Source organism: Leptodactylus fuscus, chromosome 11, assembly GCF_031893055.1.
Source record: "Leptodactylus fuscus isolate aLepFus1 chromosome 11, aLepFus1.hap2, whole genome shotgun sequence".
NCBI classification, from domain to species: domain Eukaryota; kingdom Metazoa; phylum Chordata; class Amphibia; order Anura; family Leptodactylidae; genus Leptodactylus; species Leptodactylus fuscus.
The window spans coordinates 66,205,766-66,232,220 of NC_134275.1; the positions used below are offsets into that span (position 1 = coordinate 66,205,766).

At 40.4% G+C, this 26,455-nt stretch overlaps 1 protein-coding gene across 1 annotated transcript; it reads right to left on the reverse strand.

Moving 5' to 3' along the window:
• Positions 1-804: 804 nt before the first annotated feature.
• LONRF3 (LON peptidase N-terminal domain and ring finger 3) lies at positions 805-25,028 on the reverse strand. The gene is made up of 12 exons (XM_075259288.1): positions 24,332-25,028; positions 16,007-16,125; positions 15,108-15,230; positions 14,100-14,249; positions 13,153-13,393; positions 11,978-12,068; positions 10,244-10,358; positions 9,460-9,581; positions 8,660-8,818; positions 2,938-3,100; positions 2,375-2,524; positions 805-1,381 (listed from the first exon to the last, which is right to left on the reverse strand). The coding sequence occupies exons 1-12, from the start codon at positions 24,951-24,953 to the stop codon at positions 1,223-1,225; spliced, it is 2,214 nt and encodes a 737-aa protein (XP_075115389.1). The 5' UTR covers positions 24,954-25,028; the 3' UTR covers positions 805-1,222.
• Between the last annotated feature and the right edge of the window lie 1,427 nt (positions 25,029-26,455).

Sequence of the window (26,455 nt, forward strand, 5' to 3'; positions counted from 1 at the left end):
GTCTGTAATTGTGTGCAATTGCGTATCCGCACATTATTAAGGTTAAATTGCCATGCCGGCACTCTGTGATAAATTAGTGGGTTTTGGGTTACAGTTTGGACACTCAGTCTCTAAAAGGTTCACCATCACTGGCCTATAGCATTATTTCCATGTACTGATATTATTGGTAGGAACAGTGGGGCTTATTTATTGCACCTTGTATGTCAGTATTTTAGTATACAAGGTATACAAAATCCCAATCTATTTTTGTTCAAAACAACGGTGACTATTTTTTACTTTTTGCACCCTCTTTGCAACTTCTGTATATATCCGTTCCAGGAAGAGGGTGCGAGTCATATATGGGGAGGCATGTGTCTCGTCATAAATGAGGCTCACTCTCCAGCAGTGATGGAGTTAATATTGCCAGTTTTCATAAATCTGCATTTATTTCATAAGTAAAGTTCATCTCTTTCTATGTTGAGGCGGTCCTATCAGTAATTCACAGCTATCTGTGTATGCACAGTTGTAGAGGGGAGACTGTAGGTCACTGATAGCTCCGCCTACTCGACTCCTCAATATAGAAAAAAAATGAAATTTCAATGGATAAATGACAGGTTATACTGAATATTTTCCCCAAAACCTATACATGAATCTGCCCAGCTCCTCCTGCTCTATAACATGCCGCCAACAGACTGAAATGTGATAGGTTCCCTTTAAGGTGTGAAAGTAATCTAGTGCTAATGTTATGACAGCATCATAGAATGTCTTTCCTTACAAAATGAACATATTTACACACACAAAATGAATACGACTGAAGAATGTGCTTCTCAATTTTTTTAAGTTATAACAAATCTCCGATAACAGGAAATAAATATTGCAATAACAACATTTTCCCATTTTCTGTTTCACCGTGAATTAAGCACATCAAGCAGGAAAAATGGTAATGAAAAAATAAATTATTAAGTGTCATGATGATCACAAATCTGTACAGCTCTGTAAAAACTCAGATTTTGTATAACAAAACTTTATCAAAATTTGGAGTTCCAAAGAAAATATCTGTATACTGCATTTGATATAAAAGGCGTCCGGGCTTTGCACCATTTTCATTCATCAGTTGAAAAAAAAATAAATTTGCAAATAAGTTAATCTCAAAGACTGAAGGCTTTGCATTTGTAATGTGACATACATGTCTGACACGTACAATATGTATGCACTCGATGGAACGTAATTAAGTACAATGGCATTATCGTGTTCGAGTACGACACATAAAAAGTAGGACACGCCGGATGCTGGTTAAGCGATCCTTCAGTGATGTCATAGCAAGAAACGGGAGCTGTGCCCGGCTCTCAAGAGGAAGAACAGCTAGGATCCACCAGCACCATGCAGGACCATTGGGGTTCACCTGGAAAAGACAAGGACATAACATGGACATCTGCTCAACATGGACCCTTCTGAAATATGTTTTTAAAATAATACTTTCCAAGATGATAAAATCTGAAATAAGATTATATTAAGTTCACATCTGTGCTATGATTTACGTTCCTTTGGTTCATCTGAGAACCACAAGAGTGGACATAAGGACAACACCAATTCCTGAATATGATGGACACGAATGGAGCCTGAGGCATCCCACTGACTATCATGGGGTCCATTGAATGGTCAATTTTGAACTGAGATCACCAGATCAAAAAGTCAGGCTTGCAATACTTTTCGGCCAGCAGTTTCTAATGTAGTTGCACTGGATGGACAGCTGACGTAGAGTTAGTCTATGCAAAGATTGTAGGGACATGTAAAAAAGATAGTGAACCTATAAAAGTTCAGCAACTGCAAGACTATTAAGCATGAGACATAACGGGATGAGACACCAGATGTCATAACGTAGACCATTGGAGGACTGAAGATGAAGCACTGGTGCAGGACAAAGAAGAGGATCCACAGTAGTAGTCAATTGTTCCAAAGCCAAAATTGTTAAAGTTTTCAGAGGGTGGAACATAAGACAGCAAGCAGGGACTGAAAACAATGCCTGTGCTGGTAAAGGGATGCTGCAAGCTGAAGCTAAAACAGCCATATACAGACAAATCTGAATCAGTGACCAAGTGATATAGAATGTTGTACTATACAGGGTGGGCCATAAGTACGGATACACCCAGATAAAAGGGAAGTGGTTGCTGATATCACCTTACCGTGTGTGACATATTAGTACATGGGAGGGGGAAACATTTAAGGCTGGGTGACGCCCATGGTGGCCATCTGCAATTGCTACGTGATGATGCAACCACTTCCATTTTATCTGGGTGTATCTATATTTATGGAAGGTCCCCTTTAATGCTGCTGTAAATAAGTTGCATGTTTTAGATGTCTTTCCTCTGAATGGGCATCTTTAGTACCCACTTACCTGTAAATCAGCTTCTTTAGCAGGCATAGGCCCAAAATGACTCAAAATGCGAGTTTTTAGTGCTGGTTTTAATGTAGTAAACCAAGTATATGCTTGATCGTACACAGCATCATGCAATGTAAGCAATTCTGCATAATGTTGTCCCTGCACCTGTAAGACGGAGAGGACAGCGATGTATTAGCCATATCATTTCACAAAATACAATATGAATATAGCTTCATGTTAGATACTGAGAGAATTGGTGATTCTGATCTGTTCCCAAAGAAAATGCTTGAAAGATTTACAGGGAGTGAATGTTGGTGCGTGTTTTGGTTGTTACACTGTTGCAAATTTTAGCTGTATAGTAGGATGGATATATATATATATATATATATATATATATATATACATATATGATATATATATATATATATCTTTGGGCCCATGTGACCTGGGGATCTTAGGTATGGCATCTCAGGAAGTCCAAACAACCAGTAGAACCCTTTCAATGTAGTAGACCACAAGGACTGTTCTAGGGTCTAAATACCCATATCACTCTATGTCTAAAGGTATACAGAACTTACTTTTTCATCCTCAATATATTCTATATCAGCGGTGTTATATCCATCTCGTTGACTGTGTCGAATGACCTTAAATCTCCTTTTTCCAATACTATCCACTACAGAACGACCGTCGGCAAAAAACTCCACGTTCCTGATCTCCAACATGCAGCCATAATCTGCAAACCTATAAAAGGGAAGAATAATTGTCAAGTAAAGTAAAGCTGCTCATACATGTGTGAATAATATCTTAAGGAGTTTCAAGGTTTAAAGTTAGCCCCGCTCAATAGAATCCTACTAATATTATAAATGCAGAAGATAATCACTCACAGCACTTTCCAAGAAGTGGGTGTAAAAAGTGGGTGATGTGGGTGAGACCGGTGACTGACAAATTGTTCATAATTTTTTTTTTTAATGTAGATTGTCAACCCCACATAGAGCTCACAATGTATATTTTTTCCTATCAGTATGTCTTTGGAATATGGGATGGAAATCCATGCAAACACGGGGAGAACATACAAACTCCTTGCAGATGTTTTTTTTTTTTTTTGCCCTCATAATACATTTTATTTATATAGCGCCAACATATTCCGCAGCACTGTACAATTTATAGGGTTCAGATACAGACATACATAACAAAGAACGTCATTTCACACAATGGGACTGAGGGCCCTGCTCAAAAGAGCTTACAATCTATGAGGTAGAGGGGGTGACACAAGAGGTAGCAGGGGCGGCATTACTTATACAATGTTCAGACAATTTTGTGCATTAGGAATTGTGATAGGCTTGTCTGAAAAGATGCGTCTTTAGTTTGCATTTGAAACTGTAGAAGTTGGGAGTTAATCTTATTGTCCGGGGTAGAGCATTCCAGAGAAGTGGTGCAGCTCGGGAGAAGTCTTGTATACGAGCATGGGAGGTTCTGATAATAGAGGATGTAAGTGTTAGGTCATTGAGTGAGCGGAGAGCACGGGTTGGGCGGTAGACAGAGATGAGGGAAGAAATGTAGGGAGGTGCGGCATTATGGAGAGCCTTGTGGATGAGAGTAATAACTTTATATTTTATTCTATAATGAATAGGCAGCCAATGTAGTGACTGGCACAGACCAGAGGCATCGCTGTAGCGTCTAGCCTGATAGATGAGCCTGGCCGCTGCATTCAGAATAGATTGTAGAGGAGAGAGTTTAGTGAGGGGAAGACCGATTAGTAAGGAGTTACAGTAGTCAAGGCGAGAATGAATCAGAGAGACAATAAGTGTCTTTAGTGTATCTCTGGTAAGGAAAGGGCGTATTCTGGAGATGTTTTTGAGGTGGAGGTGACATGAACGTGCGAGTGATTCAATATTAGGGGTGAAGGAAAGGTCTGCGTCAAATATGACCCCGAGGCAGCGGGCCTGCTGCCTAGGAGTTATAGTAAGGCCTGAGACTGCAATGGATATATCAGGGACAGATCTGTTAGATGGTGGAAACAGTAGTAGTTCAGTCTTAGAGAGATTTAGTTTCAGATAGAGTGAGGACATGATATTAGAGACAGCAGAGAGACAGTCACTGGTGTTCTGTATGAGTGCAGGGGTGATGTCACGGGAAGATGTGTATAATTGGGTGTCATCAGCATAAAGATGGTACCTGAAGCCAAATCTGGCGATGGTTTGTCCAATGGGGGCTGTGTAGAGAGAAAAGAGCAGGGGGCCTAGGACCGAGCCCTGAGGAACCCCAACAGCAAGGGAAAGAGGGGAGGAAACAGAGCCCGCGAATGATACACTGAAAGTACGGTCTGAGAGATAAGAGGAGAACCAGGAGAGCACAGTGTCATTGAGGCCGACTGAGCGGAGCATAGTGAGGAGAAGTTGATGGTCAACAGTGTCAAAAGCTGCAGAGAGGTCCAGAAGAATAAGAAGAGAGAAGTCACCATTGGATTTAGCCTTTAGTAGATCATTAGAGACTTTTGTGAGAGCTGTTTCAGTGCAGAGCGCGGAAACCAGATTGTAAGGGGTCAAGCAGAGAGTTAGCAGAGAGATAACGGATTAACCGAGAATAAACCAGGCATTCCAAAAGTTTAGAGATGAAGGGGAGGTTAGAGACAGGTCGATAGTTAGCAGCACAGGATGGGTCCAGGGAGGGTTTTTTCAGTAGCGGGGTTATAACAGCATGCTTGAAGGAGGATGGGAAGATTCCAGAAGAGAGAGAGAGGTTAAATATTTTAGTAAGGTAAGTAGTGACAGCAGGGGACAGAGATTGGAGAAGGGGTGAGGGGAAGGGGTCACTACTGCAGGTTGTGGGGCGAGATGAAGAAAGTAGCTGGGAGACTTCCTCTTCTGTGACAGGTTCAAAAGATGAGAATGGACAGTCTGAAGTCTTGGCAGGATTTGAACACCAGGACTCCAGTGCTGCAAGGCTGCAGTGCTAACCACTGAGCTACCGTGTGGCCCCAAATTATTCATAATTGATAGCAGTTGTCTGACATAACTGAAATATTAGTCTAGACGCACATAAGCTCAATTTCTGATGTCTTAATAAATGTCCTCCAGTATGTTCCCTGTCTCTAGCAGATAACAGAAACTTAGCTGGATCCAAATGTGTGAGTGCTGCCAAGGCTAAACGTTATTAAAGCATACATCCACTTATCAACTGTTATACAAATGAATATAAGTAACTTTGTAATATATCTTGTTAAAGAAATATGTTTTCTTATCCTCTTTTTAGGCAAAGTTATCCTCCATATATTAGACTATGAAGAGGGGTGGGGGAGGAGGAGGCTGCTAGAAAACACATTCAAATAATTGCTGCTCCTACATTCTGCTGCTCCATCTCCAACCCCATCCTTCCCTCCTGTGTAGATTTTTGTGCATGAGGCTGAATACTGAGACAAATCTAATGTAAACTAGCAGTCAGATTGAATATAATGGGCAGGAGGACAACTTAATAAGTGGATAAGGAAAGAAATCTCTTAATAAGATATATTGCAAAGTTTCTTATATTCACCTGTACTATTCATCTATCTATCTATCTATCTATTGTTGTTTATAACTGGAGGTACACGTAGGATGAGTAGACTGTAGTGCAACAGCACAGAAGAGGGTTGTATTGTAGGGGCATTGTAGCCAGCAATGCTGCATGTATGTCACAATGTGCAGGTAATATGTTGCCGTAGTATAGAGCATAAGTAAGGGAATTGCTAATTGAGCAATTCCCCAGTGCTGCTGCTGAAACCAGGGAGGAAGGGAAACACAGAAACAGTGAGTTTTAAACTCTACCCAGCCCCTGTCCCTACCTACTTGCCACAACTGTCCTAATGACAGGGACAACCGGGCGAGAGTCGCTTCTCTAAATAAGTGTAAACACTAAACATGGACAAAACAACACAGAAGAGGAGTCAGCAAGCCAAGGGTCAAAGCAGTACCAAAAGGCAATCCAAAAGAGTAGTCAAAAGAAAAGCCAAAGTTCAGAAGTCAGTAAGTACAATACAATAAGTGCAAGTAGAACGCTTAGCAAGGACAAAGTCACAATAGCCAGCAAACCTGTGTGGTCTGATGACTTGTATATAGGAAGTCCAGAACCCGCCTCAGGCTTAATTGGCAGGCAGGTTGTCAATCACACAAGTAAGGCTAAGATTAACTATTAGAGGAGCAGAGGGAAACCAAGGTGAAGGAGATGGGTGTGGTGGAAAATCACTTACAGAGGTGAGAGGATAGGATAGTGTTCAGACAATATAAGAAAAAATTAAAGCAAGGAATAATAACTGAACACACCTCCTGCGCCACAGCGTGCGAGAGGGCGCTTTGGCCTGAGCAGGCAGAGATGTTACCGCCTATGCTGTTTTTGTCAGTATAACAATCACAACATTGGAGGGGTGTCCAAGAGATCTCGCAGTGTCTTTTGCTTCTGGGTTTCCTAATTTTTTAAATTACTATGCACATTAAAACATTTTGTGTGTCTGTGTTGTGAGCTCAGCTAGAGAAGATGCGGAGGGGAAATCAGACATTTATTTGGCTAGACTAGGAATATACTGTGTTCACAACTAGCGCTACATTAACACAATGCAAACTAAAAACAACAGATGTTCAGCAATATACATAGAGGGCTTCTCCAGCAGATACATTTATTAGATGGGCAGAATGGCATAAAAAAAAAAACAAAAAGTAGTGATATTTACCCTGCTGGTCTCTACTTCCAGGTCTCTCCTGACATACCGGAAATGACTTTTGAGGCAGGGTCACTGTTATAGCTAGTGGTTGGCTCTGTTGTTACTTTCTATGTGGGGGATGGGTGATCTTTTGTTTTTTTATTGCCATTCTGACCCTTTAAAATAATTTACTGTATAGCATTGACGTATTATAATGAATATAGTGGTAAACCTTTTTTTTTTTTAGTCCGAGGGCCACATTGTTGGATTGTAGTCCTCAAAGGGGCTGAAATAAAATTTTAGCATTTTACTGTTTGGGTATAAGAACCTTATAAGATATAAGAACCTCATCTATAGAAATGTTATTCCTGAAGTACTGACAATTTATTAATTAATTAAACAATTTAATTCATTTAATTTGGGTGATATGACTATCTGTTTGAAAAGCAGAGCATTTCACATTTTGAAAATTATAATTTTTTCCAAATTTCCATCAAATTTCCTTTTCTTTATCCCTCAAAATGGCATGTTTGAAAAAACCCAAAAATGTGTCCATGTGTCCCTGATCAAGGGTGTATAGCCCAGTACTTAAGTGGTTATCTTATCATTACTAAACTTTAGGATCAAATGAATGGGACAAAGCGGCAATATGGTGCATAGTCAATATTACATAGCATGCAGGTATACAGAGCAGTATAAACAATGAAGAGGCCACAGCGCGCCCCTAAGTTCCTTCAGACAGCCAATGAATGGGGGTTGCTGAAGTTGGACCCCCAAATTTTGATATTAATAAATAATTATTTTGATGTTCGATGTAACGTCTGTGCCTGTTCGGATCTATGCGCCAGCCTCCATGCGCATACTGCAGGGCAAGAGGTGGGCTCATTTTGATTCTTTGCTTAGAGTTTTTCATTGCACTGTGTGAATACTGCTCTATTACCTCTCCTCTGTAAATTAATTATCACCACACCCATCTCCTGCGCCTTGTTTTTCTCTGACTAGATTAATTCTAGTCTTGCCTGTGCGATTGACAGACTGTCTTCCAATCAAGCCTAGGGTGGGTCTTTGGCTTCCTATATACAGGTCATCCACCCACACAGGTTTGCTGGCTATCGTGACTCTGTCCTTAGACTTTTCCCGGCTAAGCTCCTCTTTATGCTACTATTGTATTACTGATCTCTGACCCTTGGTTTCCCTTGTGACTATTCTCTTGGATTTTGATTCTGTACTGCATTGCTCGACTGTTACCAGACCCTTTGCTAGCTGACCTCCCTTTGTTGTTGTTTATCTTGTCTTTGTTCTGTATTGTCACTTATATAGGAAGGGCTTTGCCCACCAGTTGTTGCCTATTGCTTAGGATAAGACCGGCAAACAGGAAAGGACAGTGGGGAGAATTCAGTTTAGGGCTCACTGTCTATTGTGCCCCTCCCCCCCGAGGTTCACCAGAAGCTACTGGGGAATTGCTGTTCTAGCAATTTCCTTACCTTAAAAAAACCCCTTTAATGGATAATATGGCACTTACCATGAAGCCGTCTAGATGGTATAATGGTGGCATGTATGCAGTAGCTATCAAAAAAAGTCAGTGGATAAATGTAACCTTAATTCATGCAATTGATACATTTACTTACCCTTTAATAGGGTCTCCGATACACATGCCAAACTGCTTGGTACCAGTCTCCATGCATCTACGAATCATCAGACGATAACAAGGCTCAAATATATGTAGCGGACACGGTACTGTAGGGTAGGCCATCGTACACACAAATATGGGCACATTTGTGTTCAAGCTAAAAGACAAAAAAAAAGGAGACGAAGAACATCAGAAGAACTCACCAAATAACAGCAATAAAACCATAAACTGCACAATGTGCTAAGCTTATTCTATATTATTCCTTCACTTTTTGTGGACATTATATAGATTCAGTCCACATAGAAGTTGAGCAGCATTGCACACACATTGCAAAAGTTCTGTCTACATTAGAAATTCGGGTTACCATTAGAATTTTGGTATATCTGACAACAAGAACAGGACAATTTTATCTTACTGCTTGCAAAATTGTAAATGCAACTTTTTTTGCAACTGATTATAACTTTTGCAGGAGTTGTAATGCAAAATGCAATATATTATTATTATTATTATTATTATTATTATTATTGTTTATTTATATAGCACCATTAATTCCATGGTGCTTTACATTTGGGGGTTACATACAGTACACAGAATATACAGGTAGATATAATACTAACAATGACCGACTGGCACAGTGGGGTAGAGGGCCCTGCCCGCGAGGGCTTACAATCTATGGGGGAAGGGGGTAGAGACAGTAAAAATCAGTAAAATGTTGTTGAAAGACATATACTTGATATCACTTTAGAGCAGCAGGGCATGGATTCAGCCATCATAGATTACTTTTCGTTTTGGACTTACTTGGATAGTTCTGCTATTTCCTCTTTGTAAACCATCTTCCTCTCTTTGAGTTCCTCAGGAAAGTATTTGGCGATGAGATCTTCCATCAGGTCTGTTTTACAAAACTTCCTCATGGCCAGGTACTAAAAACAAATATGGCAATGATCTGTATGCTGTTAAAGCAGCGCAGCTGAAGAACGGTCCAGTTCCTTAAAGGGGTTATCTAGAATAATTGTGTTTTTTAAAAAAAAATTTAGGCTATGTCCCCACCATACTGTTGAGGCCAAAAAACGCAGCAAAATCTGCAACAAAAAAAGCTGCCTTTGTGCACTGGGGCCCATAAAGCTTTAGGCTGGGGCTCCAGGGGACGGAAACCGTGGCGTTTTACAGTACGGGCAAAGTGGATGGGATTCTAGTGAATTCCATGCCCACTTTGCAGTATGAACCGTGGTGTGGTTCTGGAAATCGCAGCATGTCCATTATAGCTACGGAAACGCCGGCGGTTTCCCCATAGGTATAACTGTAACAGAAAGTCCACGGAGGAAAACACTGCGAACTATGTAAAGTGCTGCAGGAAGAACCGCTTTTTTGCTGCGGGACGTCCCATGAGGCCTTAGGCTTAGCTACGCCTCTGCTTGTGCCAGACCGATGCACTTCCTCATGCAGTCACTATATATACAGTAGGCATCTCACCGCATATATATATATATATATATATATATATATATATATATATATATATAGTAATGTAGCAAATGACCATTGTTTAGTAATCACAATGCTATAAAACCGAACAGCAACGAACCTCACACAGGTCTTCTTTACACAATGGACACTTGGGGTTGTGGTCAAGGCATCGCTCAAGACACTTGAGGCAATATGTGTGTCCACAGGGAGTAGTGACTGGTTCATACAGCAACCTGGAGTGCAAAGAATAAAAAGAGAAACCAACAATATCTTGCAACAATAGGATACGTGTGTGTCATCTCTGCAGTACAATACATTAATGGAGTTCTATGGATCACTTATATGGCTAGCTATAACCTCACTGTGGCAGGGAAGCCAAGAACATATACGCTATATACTCACAGCTGAATATCAAGTACGCCTATAGCAACGCTGGGTTGTATTACAAGGGTCATAGTCATAACTACAGCACAGACATCACCATTTTACCTTAAAACGCTTTTCTTGGTGTGAATGTGAAAGTTTTTTGTTGCCTGAAAAGTAGAACTGGGTTAATTCCAGCTTGGGTTGTAGACTGGGCGCTGGCTCATTGGTTAATCCAGGGAACGGAGCACAGTCTGTCCTTTTTAATATCAGAGACAGCCTATGATAAGTAAGATTATATAACCTGTCTGCGAATGAGGCAGACTCCCAGACTTTGCTCTACGGCTGTCTTAAAGAACTAGAGCTTATATGAAGCATTGGTGACTTGTTCCAAATACGTGTAATAAAGACAATGGAGACCCCATATAGGCAGGGTGTACATAGAAACACATGTATAGTTATTACAATGATGACTAGTCATAGGAATTCATACTACCAGCGTCCCTTTCTTGTAACTCTTGTCTTAACCCTTTCCATGCAGATATTTGGGTCTGCTATATGACTGTATATAAGTAAAGGTCATATGGCGGTGTTACATATTTGGACAGATCCACTCTTTTATATGAAGACGATACTGACTTCTATGTTCATGAACAAGTAAGTCTGCAACTCTATTGTATTACATGGAAGGGAGATGCAATACCACACATGACCAGTAGATAGATATGGCAGTATTTTAGAAGAAAGTAGTTATGTTTTTTTCATTCTGTACAACCAAATACACATTAATAAGCATAAGAAACACTGTTCTCCTCCAAGTGGTCAAAAGTCTTAGTTTGGCTCCTAGATATTAGTATCCAGCCTTAAAGGTACAAGCACGCAAAGAGGTGCAATCATTCTTAAAGTGAATGGAGCTCTTTAGCAATAAAACAAAGTCGTGATTGCTATAAAGATGTATTCAAAAACTTATCGGTGCAGGATTTTAAGGCTGCATCTGATGTAAGGCCGAATTTGCACTTGAATGAGGCTCGGAGTACATTCCATTATCCATTCACATCAATGTGGGATTCCGATGCATTCTGCTCCAATGGCATGGAGCATGGTAGGACCTGCACTATAATCATCCGTGTCATCAGAACAGAATGGATTGGACGTCCACATGGACGCAAATGCATCACAAGTGTCACTTTGTATCATTACAAATGTCATCCAAGTGCATTCTGCTGCAAACTCGGCCCCACATTGAAAGCACATCCAGTTGTGTGAATGGAGCCTTAATGTGAGATTGCTTTACAGGTATATTCTAGATATCCGATGAGACAGACAGAAAATTAGAAAGGCTACAACGTGTCCATGAGATTGTTGGCCCCAGAAGTCCATGTGGCCATTTGGCTAATAATGACATGTGGTTCACCAGTCACAGTTCGGATACAAAATATTAACTTTAGGATGACATGTCGAGAACAATCCCATCAGAAAGAAACGTTACCTCATACAGAGAGAACAATCCAGATCCGATGGGTCAATGTATAGAGAGACAGATGAGTCTTGGCTTCCACCATTTGCAGATACTGCTACATCTACAAAGATACATATATATATTCTATTGAGTCTTAGTTTAAAGTCATTTTTTTTTAATAAGTACAAGTATTCCTATGCATCTAACAGAAAAAGAAATTGTGGCACGCTCCATCAGATGAAATATCACAGGAGTCTACTCTATACACATAAAAGAAAACTACACGGACTGTGCGTGCTTCTACATACACGACGCTTAAAGCGTTCTTCCGGCTATAAACAATTTTCCTATATGAATAGTACAGGTTCATATAAGAAACTATGTAATATATCTTATTAAAGAAATATATTTTCTTCTTCATCTTTCAGGCAGTTTCTTTTTCCATGTTAGTCTATGAATAGAGGAGAGGGGATAGAAAAAAACACTCAAATAATTGCTGCTTTTGCACTCTGTTATTCTAAACTATTGTAAGTCTGGATTTACACCAGCAATCGCTCTACGTTCAGGATTTTGGCCCTGAATCTGTTTAAAAAATCAAGCAAGCAGGAATTTTGTCTCTTATTTTTCAGACGGAAACCCCATGGTCCCCATTAAAGTCTATGGGGTCCATGGGTAACCGCTTTTTTATGAGGATTGGGTTTCTGTTTTTCAGGTCCCCAAGCAGACTCACAAGCGCTAGTGTGAACCTAGAGTAACACTGCTAGGTTGTAGATATGAGGCTGTGAGTGAACAGAAGGAGACAATAAATCAATTAACCAGCTGGCAGAAGCCTCCTACTCGACCCCTACCTTTTACATAGAGCTCTATATGTGAAGTTGAATAGGAAGATAGATATAATGTAATCAGCTTAATAAGTGGAGAAGGAATCAGATCTCCTTAATAAGATATATTACAAAGTTTCTTTTTATTTATGAAAAGTTATTGATAACTTGAGGGATGCTTTAAGGGTCTGTTCACACTCAAATCAGTTGAAACATATTAGATTATGCTCTGAAAGTGTGAATATAATACAGACCCCACATGCACGGTATACACACCCTTTTAGTGATGGGCGGTATATGCTCTATTTTCTGTACCTCCAAAGCATATGGCTCACGGCAGCTTCATGAACCTACCTGTGAGCTGATATAATATGAAGGGCTCACCTCTCTTCAGGAGCTTGCAAGGCCCCTCCATCACGCGACCCTCACTAGTATCATCTGAAGACAGCTTCCTCTTTAGCGTGGTACACGTCTGAGATATTTTGAGGGATTTCTCCGCTAATGGAGTCTTTTTGTTCTCTATATCAGTTTTATCTGGAGTTTGTATGAACTTCCATGAGGTTTTACATCCAGCTGGGGTGACGTCTTCTGGAAACATTAGTGACTTTTTATATTCCATATTAACCTGGTCATAAAAAGGCAGGTTAGGTTTACATGGCTTCAGTATACACTCATATACTCATAAAACGTATAACAGCCCATATGGCTATCCTGCTCTATAACAGCTTTACTGCATTTGCGAGGTGATGTAGATTATGAATTTGTGCACGTAAGAAGATGTGAGGGTGCAATAGCATACACGCCCTTCCTTGCCGGAGTCTATTACTTGCACTGTTTTCTAATGGCAAATCAAAAGACCCCACAAAATGCAGTGGACACCCCTGTCTGTCAATGAGCGTCAGAACATTTCCCGGCGCTTTTAGGAGATCCTGTTTTTCGATCATTCTGCTTGCAATACACAGGCTGTAAGTGCAGGATCTCTGCATAGTAAGATGGTGACATAATGAGGCAGATCATTGCTTTCCCTGTTCAGTGAGCTCATCTCTTAGTTGCTGAGGACTTTCTGATGATCTGACTGTAAATATTCCAATGACATCAACCCCCTGGGATATACCAATGATCTCACTAGCTATTAATAGGTAACGTGCAAGCTAAATAAGAAGACTGGGTGCAAAGTGCTCCGACGGCACATGATGAAGAGAGAACCTTGTAATGGTTGCAGAACCTGTTTAATGCTACAGAAGGTAACAATGGAATGAATATCTAGTCCTGTAAATATGTTATTTCATAAGAGACAAACACCAAAAAATCCAGCAAATCTTGTTACTCACCCTGTACGACCTGTGAGTGTTCCCACAGTAGTCTGAGCTGCATAGTGAATTCATAAGACTTCCCTTTATCCTTGAAGGATATGGCATCATTTGCAAGATATCAGGCAAGTCTCCCTGACTGTGTCCAGGACTTAACACGTTAAGCAGCAGCTGGAGGTATAATAAGATATTCATGTATTTATTAAAATGAAAATTTACATAAATGCCTGCGCGCCAGGACCTGTTAGGAGATGATCTGGCTATGCGGCTACAACAACCATTGGTACTTGGACTACACTTAATCTGCTGGATTTACATGTAGAGATTATTTCTGCAATCTGACTGGGAAAGCTGAACCTCAGCAATAATCTCTGTGTATGAAGCCATAGTTGTCAGATTGTCAGAAGTGTTTTATCACGAATAAAGATTTCTATAATTCCAGTCTGCTAAAACTGAATACAGACTTGAGAATTTGCTAGGTCCCTGTTATATGCTGACCATGCATTTTTATTGATACATGGGGGGAGATTAGTAGTTTGTACACCCTGGCAATGCCTATCTTTTGAGAGGACGAGGGATTAGACATTAAATGCAAGTTCTGAAATTTGCACTAGCTGGCGTAAATTTTAGGCATCATTTATGCCCAAAGACTGGCATCAATGATGTTAAACTTGACAGGGTCACTAGTCTCACCTAGATAATGCCCTCATCATGCCCCATTTTTGGAAAAAGTGTTCATACAGAAATAGCTGTCAGTCACTGTGTAGGACCGCCCACTTGACTCCTAATCCTACAATGACCAGGAAGTCACAGCAATAAATGACACGTTATACAGAATCCTTTCCCATATATCTATACATCAATCTCCTCCTCTATAACCGGTGCCTGCAAACTAGACTTCAGAGTCACCATGAGAGGTTCCCTTTATGCGGGCCATACACATATCTGTTGGCCAGACATCTGTTTCCAGGCTATACCAACAGTAAGTCACTGTATATGACCAGCTCTCATACATCAGTATTACGTTACCTTTTGAGCTTCTGATCTCGCTGTTTTATTCCCAGAGTCAAGTACAAGACAGTATAGGAATTCTTTTAAAGCATCTTCCGTTTTTCCTAGATTGATCAGTGTTTGTGCTTTCCTAAAATGCCCCTATAAGGAAAAAGTAATTGGTTATATTTCAGCATCTGTAGGCCATAAGTATATGTTATGGGGAAATTTAGGGAGGCATTTCCCAGTACTCTAAATACAGAGTTAAAGGGGAGTCTTACATCATATACTTGTACCTTGAGCTATAAGCTAAATGGTTCATGTCACGCTCTTGGAAAGCTGGATTTCCTAAGGGAATCCATAGCCAGACAGGCATTTATTCTGTAGAAGCCATTGCATGAGGAATGTAGTATTGCAAGGTGATGATTTAGATTAATTGAAATTTATGTAAAAGAAAGATGGCTGAAGTATATCAGATCATAAGCCACTCAGACAGGCAAGATCTCCATTCTGGTTCATAGAGAGGGTCCCCAACAATGGACCTCCCTCTATGATGGTTGTATACAGTTTATATTGCGCTCTATCAATCCATACTCGTTGAGCTCCCTCTAGTGGCAGCTTGAGACAGCCAAAATATTATTATGACTATGTAAAGGGAAACAAGGAATTTGGAGATTTGTATCTGTAGATGGACTTCTGTGCAGGGATATAGCTATAGGGGGGTGCAGAGGAAGCCCAGGCCCAGGAGTCTCATCATTGAAAGACATCAGTATTATAGACAGCCTATAATGAGTGAGTGCCCCATTCTAGATTTTGCACTGGGGCCCAGGATGCCTCTGCTTCTATAGATGGACTTCTTGGACTTTTTTCTGCATACGTTATAACATTATACATCTACTGCAATGATAAGATTTCTATAATGTTTCTTGAATACTTACTTTTAACCAATATGGCTGCAGCTTGCAAGCTATTTCAGCATCTTTGAGGGCCAGTTCATAGGACTTCAGACTGAGGTGAATCATAGAACGGTTGCTATACAGTAAATGGTCAAGTGAAACTGTAACATAAAAAACACAAAACATGCTGTTGAATTAATGGAAATGCATCTATTATAAGACATTCTGCATTGTCAGACACAAAAAGATATAATTATATTATGCCATATCCCTAAAGTGGGGATACCCTTATCATTAAGTGGAATCCTCATTCCAAGACCCTTATCTATAAACTAGAATGGAAAGCAGCTGCCAAGAGTGTCTCATGCTTTGGAGGACCCAACATGTCCATGCACAACACACAGCCTATTGATGTTAATGAACACAATGTAGTTCTTCATTTGTCCAGCGGTGGCACTGTACAAAAATCTAATTGCTGTTATATTCCCCTGTAAATAAAGCAATATCCAAAATAGACCTCTACTTTAACCTGTCATCACCTGCTGACCAACAATTTTTGCATTGCCCGCTCTCTACCAAGATTGCTCCCATGTACTTGGCTGCACTGAGAAGTGCTGGGTAATTCCTTCTTACGAGACATTTCGCACTTTATATAAATCACATCAACTCTGACTAGGTGATTTTTTTTGTAGAGATCAACAGAACCCGAAGTAGAAAGATTAAAATGAGACTTGCTGATATCAGTCATTTATATAAATGTCTCCGCAAACCTGTTCAGCAAACTTGTAGCTGTTTCCGAATACACAATGGAAGATTTACTCCTCGGCCAAGATATAAATGGAAGGCCATCATGGTTTAATTGCTGAGAATTCTCCAGCTCATTTTAATAATTTGTTAACCAGAATAAGTGCCCTCGGGTGGTCAGAAGATTTCATATACATACCCGAGTACATCGCTGTTGTTAGGTCAGTAATGATGTTAATGGGAAGGAAGCTCATTAAGTTCTAATTATCATTTTTCCATTACAGTATATGTTTCAGCAGAGGAGTCATTTGGGAAGGAAAGTCCATAACAATTTATAAAATTAAGTAGGTCTTCATAGTATCTATTCCATGAGAAATGTCTTAGAACTAGCAAAGTATCCAAGTAGACTCTAGTCAGAGGACAAGGATTCTAGTTCCTGAAACCTATAGACTTTCTTAGACTTGGATGGAAGTTAGTTAGTTGCTGCATAATCGTCCATTCACACGGAGGAAGTTGGCACTGATTCTGGTGCGGAACCCGCGTCAGAATCAGCGCTGAAAAAAAGACTCCCATTGACTTCAATAGATTCCTTTTCCACGTGGAACCCATTGAAATCAATGGGAAAAAAGCCTCCCATTGATTTCAATAGGTTCCACACGGATAACGGAACCCATTGAAGTCAATGGGAGTCTTTTTTTTTCAGCACTGATTCTGATGCGGGTTCCGTGCCAGAATCAGTGCCAACTTCCTATGTGTGAATGGACCCTAAGATCTCTCTTTAAAAACTTTTTTTGTGAAACAGAAGCACAGTTTGTTTCAGGATGGGAGTGAGTTAAATCTGTACTCTTTATATAATGTATAGCATAGTGCTTAGAGACTTCTGGCTTTCTTCCCAATGGTATTCCAATAGGAAACTGAGTGTAGGTCTTCCATACTTATAAGAGGAGACTCAAAAGGAGATGTCCTGCCGGGTAACCATAGAATATAATGTCATGTAGTTATGCAATCATACTGGAATGGCCCCAGTGATCACACAAATCCTTACTTCTACAAATTCTTATTCCTATTTTGCCCACAGCAGTAGACATGATCCCATTGATAAGCAATCTGCTACCCCTCCCATGCCGAAAAACGGGAAACACTGAAAATACAAAAGATTTGTATGCATCCATTAAATAACATTAAAGGGGTTGTCCCATCACAAGGATCCTATCTATACTGCTAGTTTATGTGGATTTAAGACTTTTCCTAAATGCATTGCTTTATCAAAACTGCTTTGTTTGGCCGCTATCTTAATTTATTCACTTCATTGTTTACACTCCGTTTCTATGGCCCTTGGGATTATCTGCTCATTTGTCAAGTGATGTAGCTGCCTGCTCTCAGGGGGGAGGGAGGGGCTGGGAGCAGCTCTGAGCTGTTTGTGTCTGATAAGTAGCGGAGCTTCTCAGATAGGGGAGGTGAGAGCTCTGGGATTTCTGAGCTCTTATCAGTCGGTTTAATTGAATTTGGCTGATAAGGGCTGAGATAGGGAGTCCATTACCTCTGTATGTAATGCAATCTGACTCAAATCCAGCTCTGCTACATCAGCTTCACACTGTGGTAATTCATTCCGTGCAAGTGAAACCCCGCCCACCAATGTGACGAGAAAAGCGGGAAGTGAAGAGAGCACAACAGCCTGCAGGTTAGTGAACAAAGGTCACGGGAATACCTCTTTTTTCATCAGATTCAGGAACCTAAAATACTCAGATCAGATATGCAGAAAGGACCAAAGACAATTCTCCATCGGGTCTGTTATGTGGTAGGTTTGGTCCTGTTCTTTATAGCGAGAGGTCTTCCTCTTTATGCTCATACACTTTGATCACCCCAAGTTCGCTCCTGTCAGGATCATCTGTTGGCATTATAGATGAGATAGTCCGGGGGTCCTATAAATTATTGCTTTGTTGGACTTTATGGTTTGATACAATTAAGGAACAGAAGTAAACTACTATTCCTGGTTAAATTGATCAATTTCTAGGTTCCGTTTTATAATATACCATATGTCTAACTGCAAAAATGAAAGAAAATCAGTTCCCCATGGATTTTACCCTCAACCGCCACATCTGTCCCTGCTTGATATCTCCTAAGCTGTGTTTTTGGTAAGAACTAAGAAGTCCTTTCTGATCTCTTTTTGGTCAAGGAGTAAAAAACATATTTTTGGTGGGTAAATTCTTATGCTGTCTGATACTGAACCTGCACACACTTGTAAGAAGTTCCACTTCAAGCTTTCTTAAGTAGTTTCCTACATTTTCTATTTTTTTATTTTATTTTTTACATAAGACTAAATTTCCTAAATTCAGAGCTACATTTTGTAACCTGGACTCCAATATAGCTGTTTATTAGTAGTTTCCCAATAACAAATATAAACAAGTTTTGCTGCCATAGCTACCAGAGCCTGCAGGATGGAACAAAACATCTCAAAAATTTCTCAAAAGACAATAAACAATTTCATCATTGTGTTCTTTTTAATATATACAGAATCTGCCTAAAAAAATATAGCTTAGTTATAGGATTCTGCAATAAATGTATCTCTGTAGTGGTAAGGCTGAAGTTCTAAACCAGCAAGGACTATACAATTAGTTTACATTAGACTTGTCTCAGTATTCAGCCTCACACACTCTATGGTGGAGTAGGAGGTTCTTCTGGCTGGTTAATTGATTTATTGCCTTATTCTGTGCACTGGTAGCCTCTTATCTACAAACCTAGTAAGGCTAAAAGAGTAGAAGAGTGTAGGAGCAGCAACTATTTGAGTGTCTTTTCTTTCCCCTTTCCTTCTTCATAAACTAGTATGTAGAAGGTTCCTGAAGATAGTTGTTTATAACTGCAGATAGGCTTTAAAGACATTTTTAGGCTTGGGTCCACATCAGAAGATTCCTGAAGATAGTTGTTTATAACTGCAGATACGCTTTAAAGACATTTTTAGGCTTGGGTCCACATCAGAAGGTTCCTGAAGATAGTTGTTTATAACTTCAGATAGGCTTTAAAGACATTTTTAGGCTTGGGTCCACATCAGATGTTCTTACGGCTGGTTAATTGATTTATTGCCTTATTCTGTGCACTGATAGCCTCTTATCTACAAACCTAGTAAGGTTAAAAGAGTAGAAGAGTGTAGGAGCAGCAACTATTTGAGTGTCTTTTCTTTCCCCTTTCCTTCTTCATAAGCTAGTATGTAGAAGGTCCCTGAAGATAGTTGTTTATCACTGCAGATAGGCTTTAAAGACATTTTTCAGCTTGGGTCCACATCAGAGGTGTAACTTGTAGCTCTTAGGCCTCTGTGCAATATCCTTAACAGTGTCCCCTACTACTATGTGCCATTTATAATACTAGTACTACTAGTAATTAGAGATGAGCGAGTAGTATTCAATCGAGTAGGTATTCGATTGAATACTCGATCGAGTACCACTCGCTATTTGAATGGAAAAGTTCGATGCAGAACCAGCATTGATTGGCCGAATACTATACAGTCGGCCAATCAACGCTGGTTCTTCTCCTACCTTTAGAAGTCTTCTCCGTGCAGCTTCCCCGCGGCGTCTTCCGGCTCTGAATTCACTCTGCCAGGCATCGGGCCTGGGCAGAGCCGACTGCGCATGCCTGCTTGTAGTGCGGGCATGCGCAGTCGGCTCTGCCCAGGCCCGATGCCTGGCAGAGTGAATTCAAAGCCAGAAGATGCTGCGGGGACGCTGCAAGGAGAAGACTTCTCGGAGGATCCAGCCCGACCCTCACTCGTGGACTTGGTAAGTATAATTTGATCGAATGTTGCCTACCCCTGAAACGAGCATTTCCCCCCATAGACTATAATAGAGTTCGATATTCGATTCGAGTAGTCGAACATTGAGGGGCTACTCGAAACGAATATCGAACCTCAAACATTTTACTGTTCGCTCATCTCTACTAGTAATACTTCTACTTCATACGTAGCAGAGTAGCCTTGGGGCTCCCTCAGACATGAAGGACCTGATGACATTGCTACCTCTACCTTCCCTGTAGTCACACCCTTGACCCATATTACCATCAACTGGCCTGCAGCTGATAACCTAAATACATATCATTGTAATATTGACCTATATTCCCTATAGATGGAAGCAGCTTACGTAGCAGGGTTATACAAGCAGAGGCGATGCTATTTATACTCACTATGTCACTTCAATGCAGAAGTAGCTAAGACTCTAAAATAGCTGTTTGTAAAGTGCCATTTTACACCAGATATCAACAAAGTGTGTTTCCATGGCATCTGGAACTAAATGGATGAAAGGTAATAGTAGATCCTCACATCATGCCATTACTATATTCATTCACAGCAAAAGAAACACAATGTATTTGTTGTGAAGGCTCCTTTTGTTGAATCCGGCCTTGAATTTTAACATTTTAAATCATTCCCCAGTTAACTATTACTTAAATGAGTCCATGAATAGACAGAATTATAGACATGACGTAGATCATAAGAAGCTGCAAGGAATACTTTTGCAATATACTCAAGACCACGGTAACTCTTAGGCCCCATGTTTATGGAATCCACCATTGTTCTTGGAATCCACCCATTAGGCAGGTCACATAGGTCTACTGTACCTATAGTTCATTCCAGTCCTGCTCTTAAAAGGGCCATCCAATATAAAGTATTAATCCTCTATCAGGGACCTAAAGAAGGCACTCGGTAGTGACGTACCTTGTTCTTTGCTGAGGCCACCAATTAGCCTCAATGGTCATGCGTGTCAGGGACTTCCACTGGAAGAAAACAACAGAGCTACAGGACCAGACTGTAGTAAGAGGCATTGAAGTCATGGGGACATGTTGTTTTTTGTTTTTTTTTCATCTCCCCCCACCCTAATTAAAAAATAAAATTTTAGCCTGGACAACCCCTTTAAGCTGGAAAAAAAGTCATATTGTAGGACACAATACTAAACAAGCACTGCACCGTCTAGGCGAGGGTCCCAGCACTCAGGACCCCACCAAATCAGAAAATAATATAGCGATATAGCCCACCACTCTCACTAAAGGGAATACTCTTTTAATAGAAACACTGCAGTGACACACATTAGAGAAAGAACTGACTTGCCAGGAAGATGAAGACAATTATATTATTGTATAATATGAAGACAAATGTTCTGGATGTCCTAATCCATCTATTAAGGGATGATTATAAAGTGCATTGTTCAGCCGTACACAATTCCTATTTATGTGGCTTCCTACAAGAGCTGACAGCGAGCCGCATTGTCTGCTCCAGCTCCAGATAAGCTCAATAATGTTGCGTGCTCTGTTTTACAAAAACTAAGTACATTCTAATAGTTCCACCATACAAAACGCAGACAATAATTCAGCGATCTAGTTAAATTACAGTTATTGTTGAAAAAGGTTGCAAATGTTTGACCCAGTTCTTTGTTACCTCACTGGTTATGCAAGCATAGGAGAGGGAGGAGGGGCTCGGAGAACTGGCAGACAGTATATTCTTCATGGTTATGCAACTCTGCTCTCCTGACCCACTTTCTCAACATAGCTACACTTCCAAGGAACAAACCGGTCAGGCTCCTTATACAAAGCATGCGGTGTACCACCAAGTCTGGGAAATGAGTGCCAGCTCAAGAACATGATACTCGCCTCCTAACACATGAAATCCTCAAAGTCAAAAACTCAGATCCTTCCAAGGCATCTGATAACACGTGAAAGTAAAGACACTTGAACTTTTAACATATTTATATAACTGACCAAAATGGGTTCTCATGCACATATGTTATATGCTAATATGCTATTCCTCATATAGTATTTTATATAGAGGAGGTGTCTTCTTGAGCTAAAATTGGGGCTTCCCTTTGTCCCTACAGGGCTGCAATGTTTCCGGAAAACAATGGACTCTTTGTATCCAGAAAGCAGGCAGCTCACTTTCCAGTAACACCTGATTCTAAGGAACCTCAGCAACTGGATCCCTTCAGAGACTGCAATCGGAATTGGGGATCCCACAGCAGAGAACCCCTTTAAGAATGTCCTGTGTCTACCTTATGTAACATCTTGGCTGCTCAAAAACTTAGACGTACAGGAAGCATATGTGGCACACGTATGTACTGACAATTTAGTGTAGAATATTAGCATATTAGGAAATAAAGACAATCTGTGATGGCAGCAGATATATAAAGATAGATAGATAGATAGATAGATAGATAGATAGATAGATAGATAGATAGATAGAATTTTTTTTCATTGAATCAGACAAAAAAAGACACCGAATGCAAACAAAAGGGAGTTCCATTCTCTTACAGCAAATATGGATTGTGAAAAAGCATTACATATGTTCAAAGTAAAATATGACCTTTCCTCTATTCCAGGCAGGGCTAAGGCTAAAGGAAATGATCTATCTGGTTACTATGGGGCTAAGGTAAAGTATAAGGGTGTATAACTTTCTATTATATAGTGATCACACGGTACGTACCTGCAATTGGAAAATCTACCTAAATGCCAATAATCTACCTACATTATATCTATCTAACTACTGTCAATATCTATCTATCTATCTATCTATCTATCTATCATCTATCTCCTATCTATGTATCTATCTGTCTGTCTATCTATCTATCTATCTATCTATCTATCTATTTATGTATCTATTTTTCTATCTATCTACTATCTCCAACTATTTTGCAATACAATAAACTAGCACTAAGTAACCACTTAATACCCCGCATGGTAATACCCAGCAGATACTTTTACTCTCATAGGTAATTTGAGGCCATAAATATCTACTGAATCTAATCTGGCCATTCATGTTCAATAGGTTACATGAAAGTTATATCTTTAGACAAAAATATAGAACATTTCTGGGAAATCCACAGGCTAAATCTAAAGTCTATACTGAATGTGCTATGGAGTCATTTGGATATAGAATATTAACAAAGGCATTGTAGTTCCAAGTTGGATATAAGACTATACCTGCTACCTAGCTATATCACACTTCCATATTGTAGCTGTACACTACAGGATACCTAATAGTAGAGTCCAGATAAGACAACATGTTAGTGTGCCCTGTAAGTGGCAGTAAGGTTACCGCAGACCATTGCATTTTGCTTAAATTATATAACCACTCTCTACTCCGCATTACTCACTTCTATACACTTTGTACCAAGGTGAAAGGCTTCTCAGAATTTTTTGCGCTCACTTTTTTTTGCTTATCCTGTTGGACCGTCTATAAGTAACATATTCAGACACATCCTTTTGTCAGCAGCAATGTGCACCCTATTTGTGAATGGCTTCTAGTTATTTTGGAACATGGACATTCATTAATCTTTTTGGTTATTATTAGTCAGTCACATGGTACGTGATGTCAGTATTAAAGTGATATATACCATGTTATATTAAATAAGGACGGATTATACATATTTTATACATGATAGATTGCTAAATAGCCATCACTATGGTGCACAGCAAAAGAAAAGTAATGTCAGATAGATACAGTACAGAGGCTGGCATCTCTTACCTGGGCTCATGCCAGGCTATAACTGAGAGCCCAGTGTAAAGCTGACAGAGGGAAATGCCATCACCGTCACAGTGCCTGCTCTGGTTACAATGTGATCAGATCCCTCTGAGACAATTCCCTGTTCTTACCTATGGAGATTGCTTCATTGTACTTGTCCAGTGCTTCCTGTAAGTTGTTGTCACTGAGCAGGGCATTGCCTTCATGCCTGAGCCTGGCAGCCTGGACCTCACAAGGGAACCACTTTGCTATGATGTTGCAGAGGAGCACATTGACTCTGTAGTGATGCTCTGTGCCCTCCTGTGCCACCCTGCACATTTTACACTGACTGCTACTCCTCTGGTCCTCCAGGCACTTCTTACAGAAGGTGTGCCCACATGGCAGAGTCACAGGCTCGTATAGGAAGCCCTGGCACTCCTTGCAGGTCAGGATCCCCCACTTTGGGCTCATGGGGAGCGATTCTCTCCCTCTCAGCTGATCTGTTAGGCAGGATACCAAGGTCTCCAGCTGTTCCACACACAGTTTCTTCTGGGCAGCAGCTTCATGATACAAAGAGAAAGCGTCCTGCAGTCTCCCAGAGCATGCCAGGCAGTCTGCCCTCCTGAGCAGCAGCCCCCAGTCCACCCCCCCTGACTGCTGCTCCTGCAGCTGCCTCTCATAGATCTCACATGCCAGCTGGAAGTTTTTGGCTTGAAAGGCTTGTGCAGCAAACTCCAGCATTATGCTGCCACTGCCTCCCTCCTGGGTGCCCATGCTGCCCCCTGCTCCGACTCTCACTTCACCCCCGGGTTCTTGAGTCGCTTCATTCCTGCAATACGGCTAATAAGAATTCTTCCAGCCAAGTGTTACATAAAAAGCCCGTCACGTGACGCCCAGCAGCGCCTCCCATTGGTCGTTCGTCTTCAAATTGTTACAAAACCCAGCGAGGTTTTGTAACAAGGTTGCAGTTGTCATTGTCTGACTGTGATCGAATGTCAAAGTAAACTAATGGTGATACCCCCAGCCCCGGCCCCGGGAATACACACCTTAGGTACAAGATGCTATATATCATGTATTATAATGGAATATAATGGCCAGCCAGGACAATGCACAGCACTTATACACAATACACAATGCAATATATAATATATGTCTCAGGCCAGACAATGCACACCATGTATACATAATACACAATGCTACATATAATATGATATATGTGCCAGCCCAGACAATGAACACCATGTATACAGAATACACAATGCAACATATAATATATGTGCCAGCCCAGACAATGCACACCATGTGTACATAATACACAATGCAATATATAATACATGTGCCAGCCCAGACAATGCATAGCATGTATACATAATACACAATGCAATATATAATATATGTGCAAGCCCAGACAATGCACAGCACTTATACACAATACACAATGCAATATATAATATATGTCTCAGGCCAGACAATGCACACCATGTATACATAATACACAATCCTATTAATATTATAAATGTGAAAGTTTGTGAGTTTGTGGGTTTGTGTGTTTGAATGTTTGCATCTTCGGATGTTTGTTCCTCAATCACGGAAAAACCGCTCCACCGATTTGGCTGAAATTTTCCACAAACATAGTTAATATACCCGATTAAACAATAGGCTACTTTTCGTCACAATAGCACACATACATTTGTGCCACGACCCCCACAAAACCCAAACTCACATCACTATCTCTGCAATCTCACACACTTTGGACCATAGCAAGCCACAAAATTCCTATTGCCCTCTACAGCTGAGCCCCTAACCCCACACAATCACATATACATATACTTTACCACTTTGCCCCTCACCTTAACGATACTCCAGGAGGCTCTCTTTAACGCTCCAGAGCAGCCATGTTTGCCGACCCCCACCGCTCTGACAATCCGCGACACCGCCCACCCATGTCAATACCCCTAGGCGGTCTAATAAATGCAAAAAAAAAGTTTAAAAAAAGTAAAAAAAAATATAAAAAAATAAATAAAAAGGATTAAAAATTCAAATCACCCCCCTTTCCCTAGAACACATATAAAAGTAGTTAAAAACTGTGAAACACATACATGTTAGGTATCCCCACGTCCGAAATCGCCCGCTCTATAAAGCTACACAAATATTTTTCCTGTTCGGTAAACGCCGTAGCGGGAAAAATGGTCAAAAGTGCCAAACCGCCATTTTTTCACTGTTTTGATTCTGATAAAAATTTGAATAAAAAGTGATCAAAGCAATAACATTTCCCG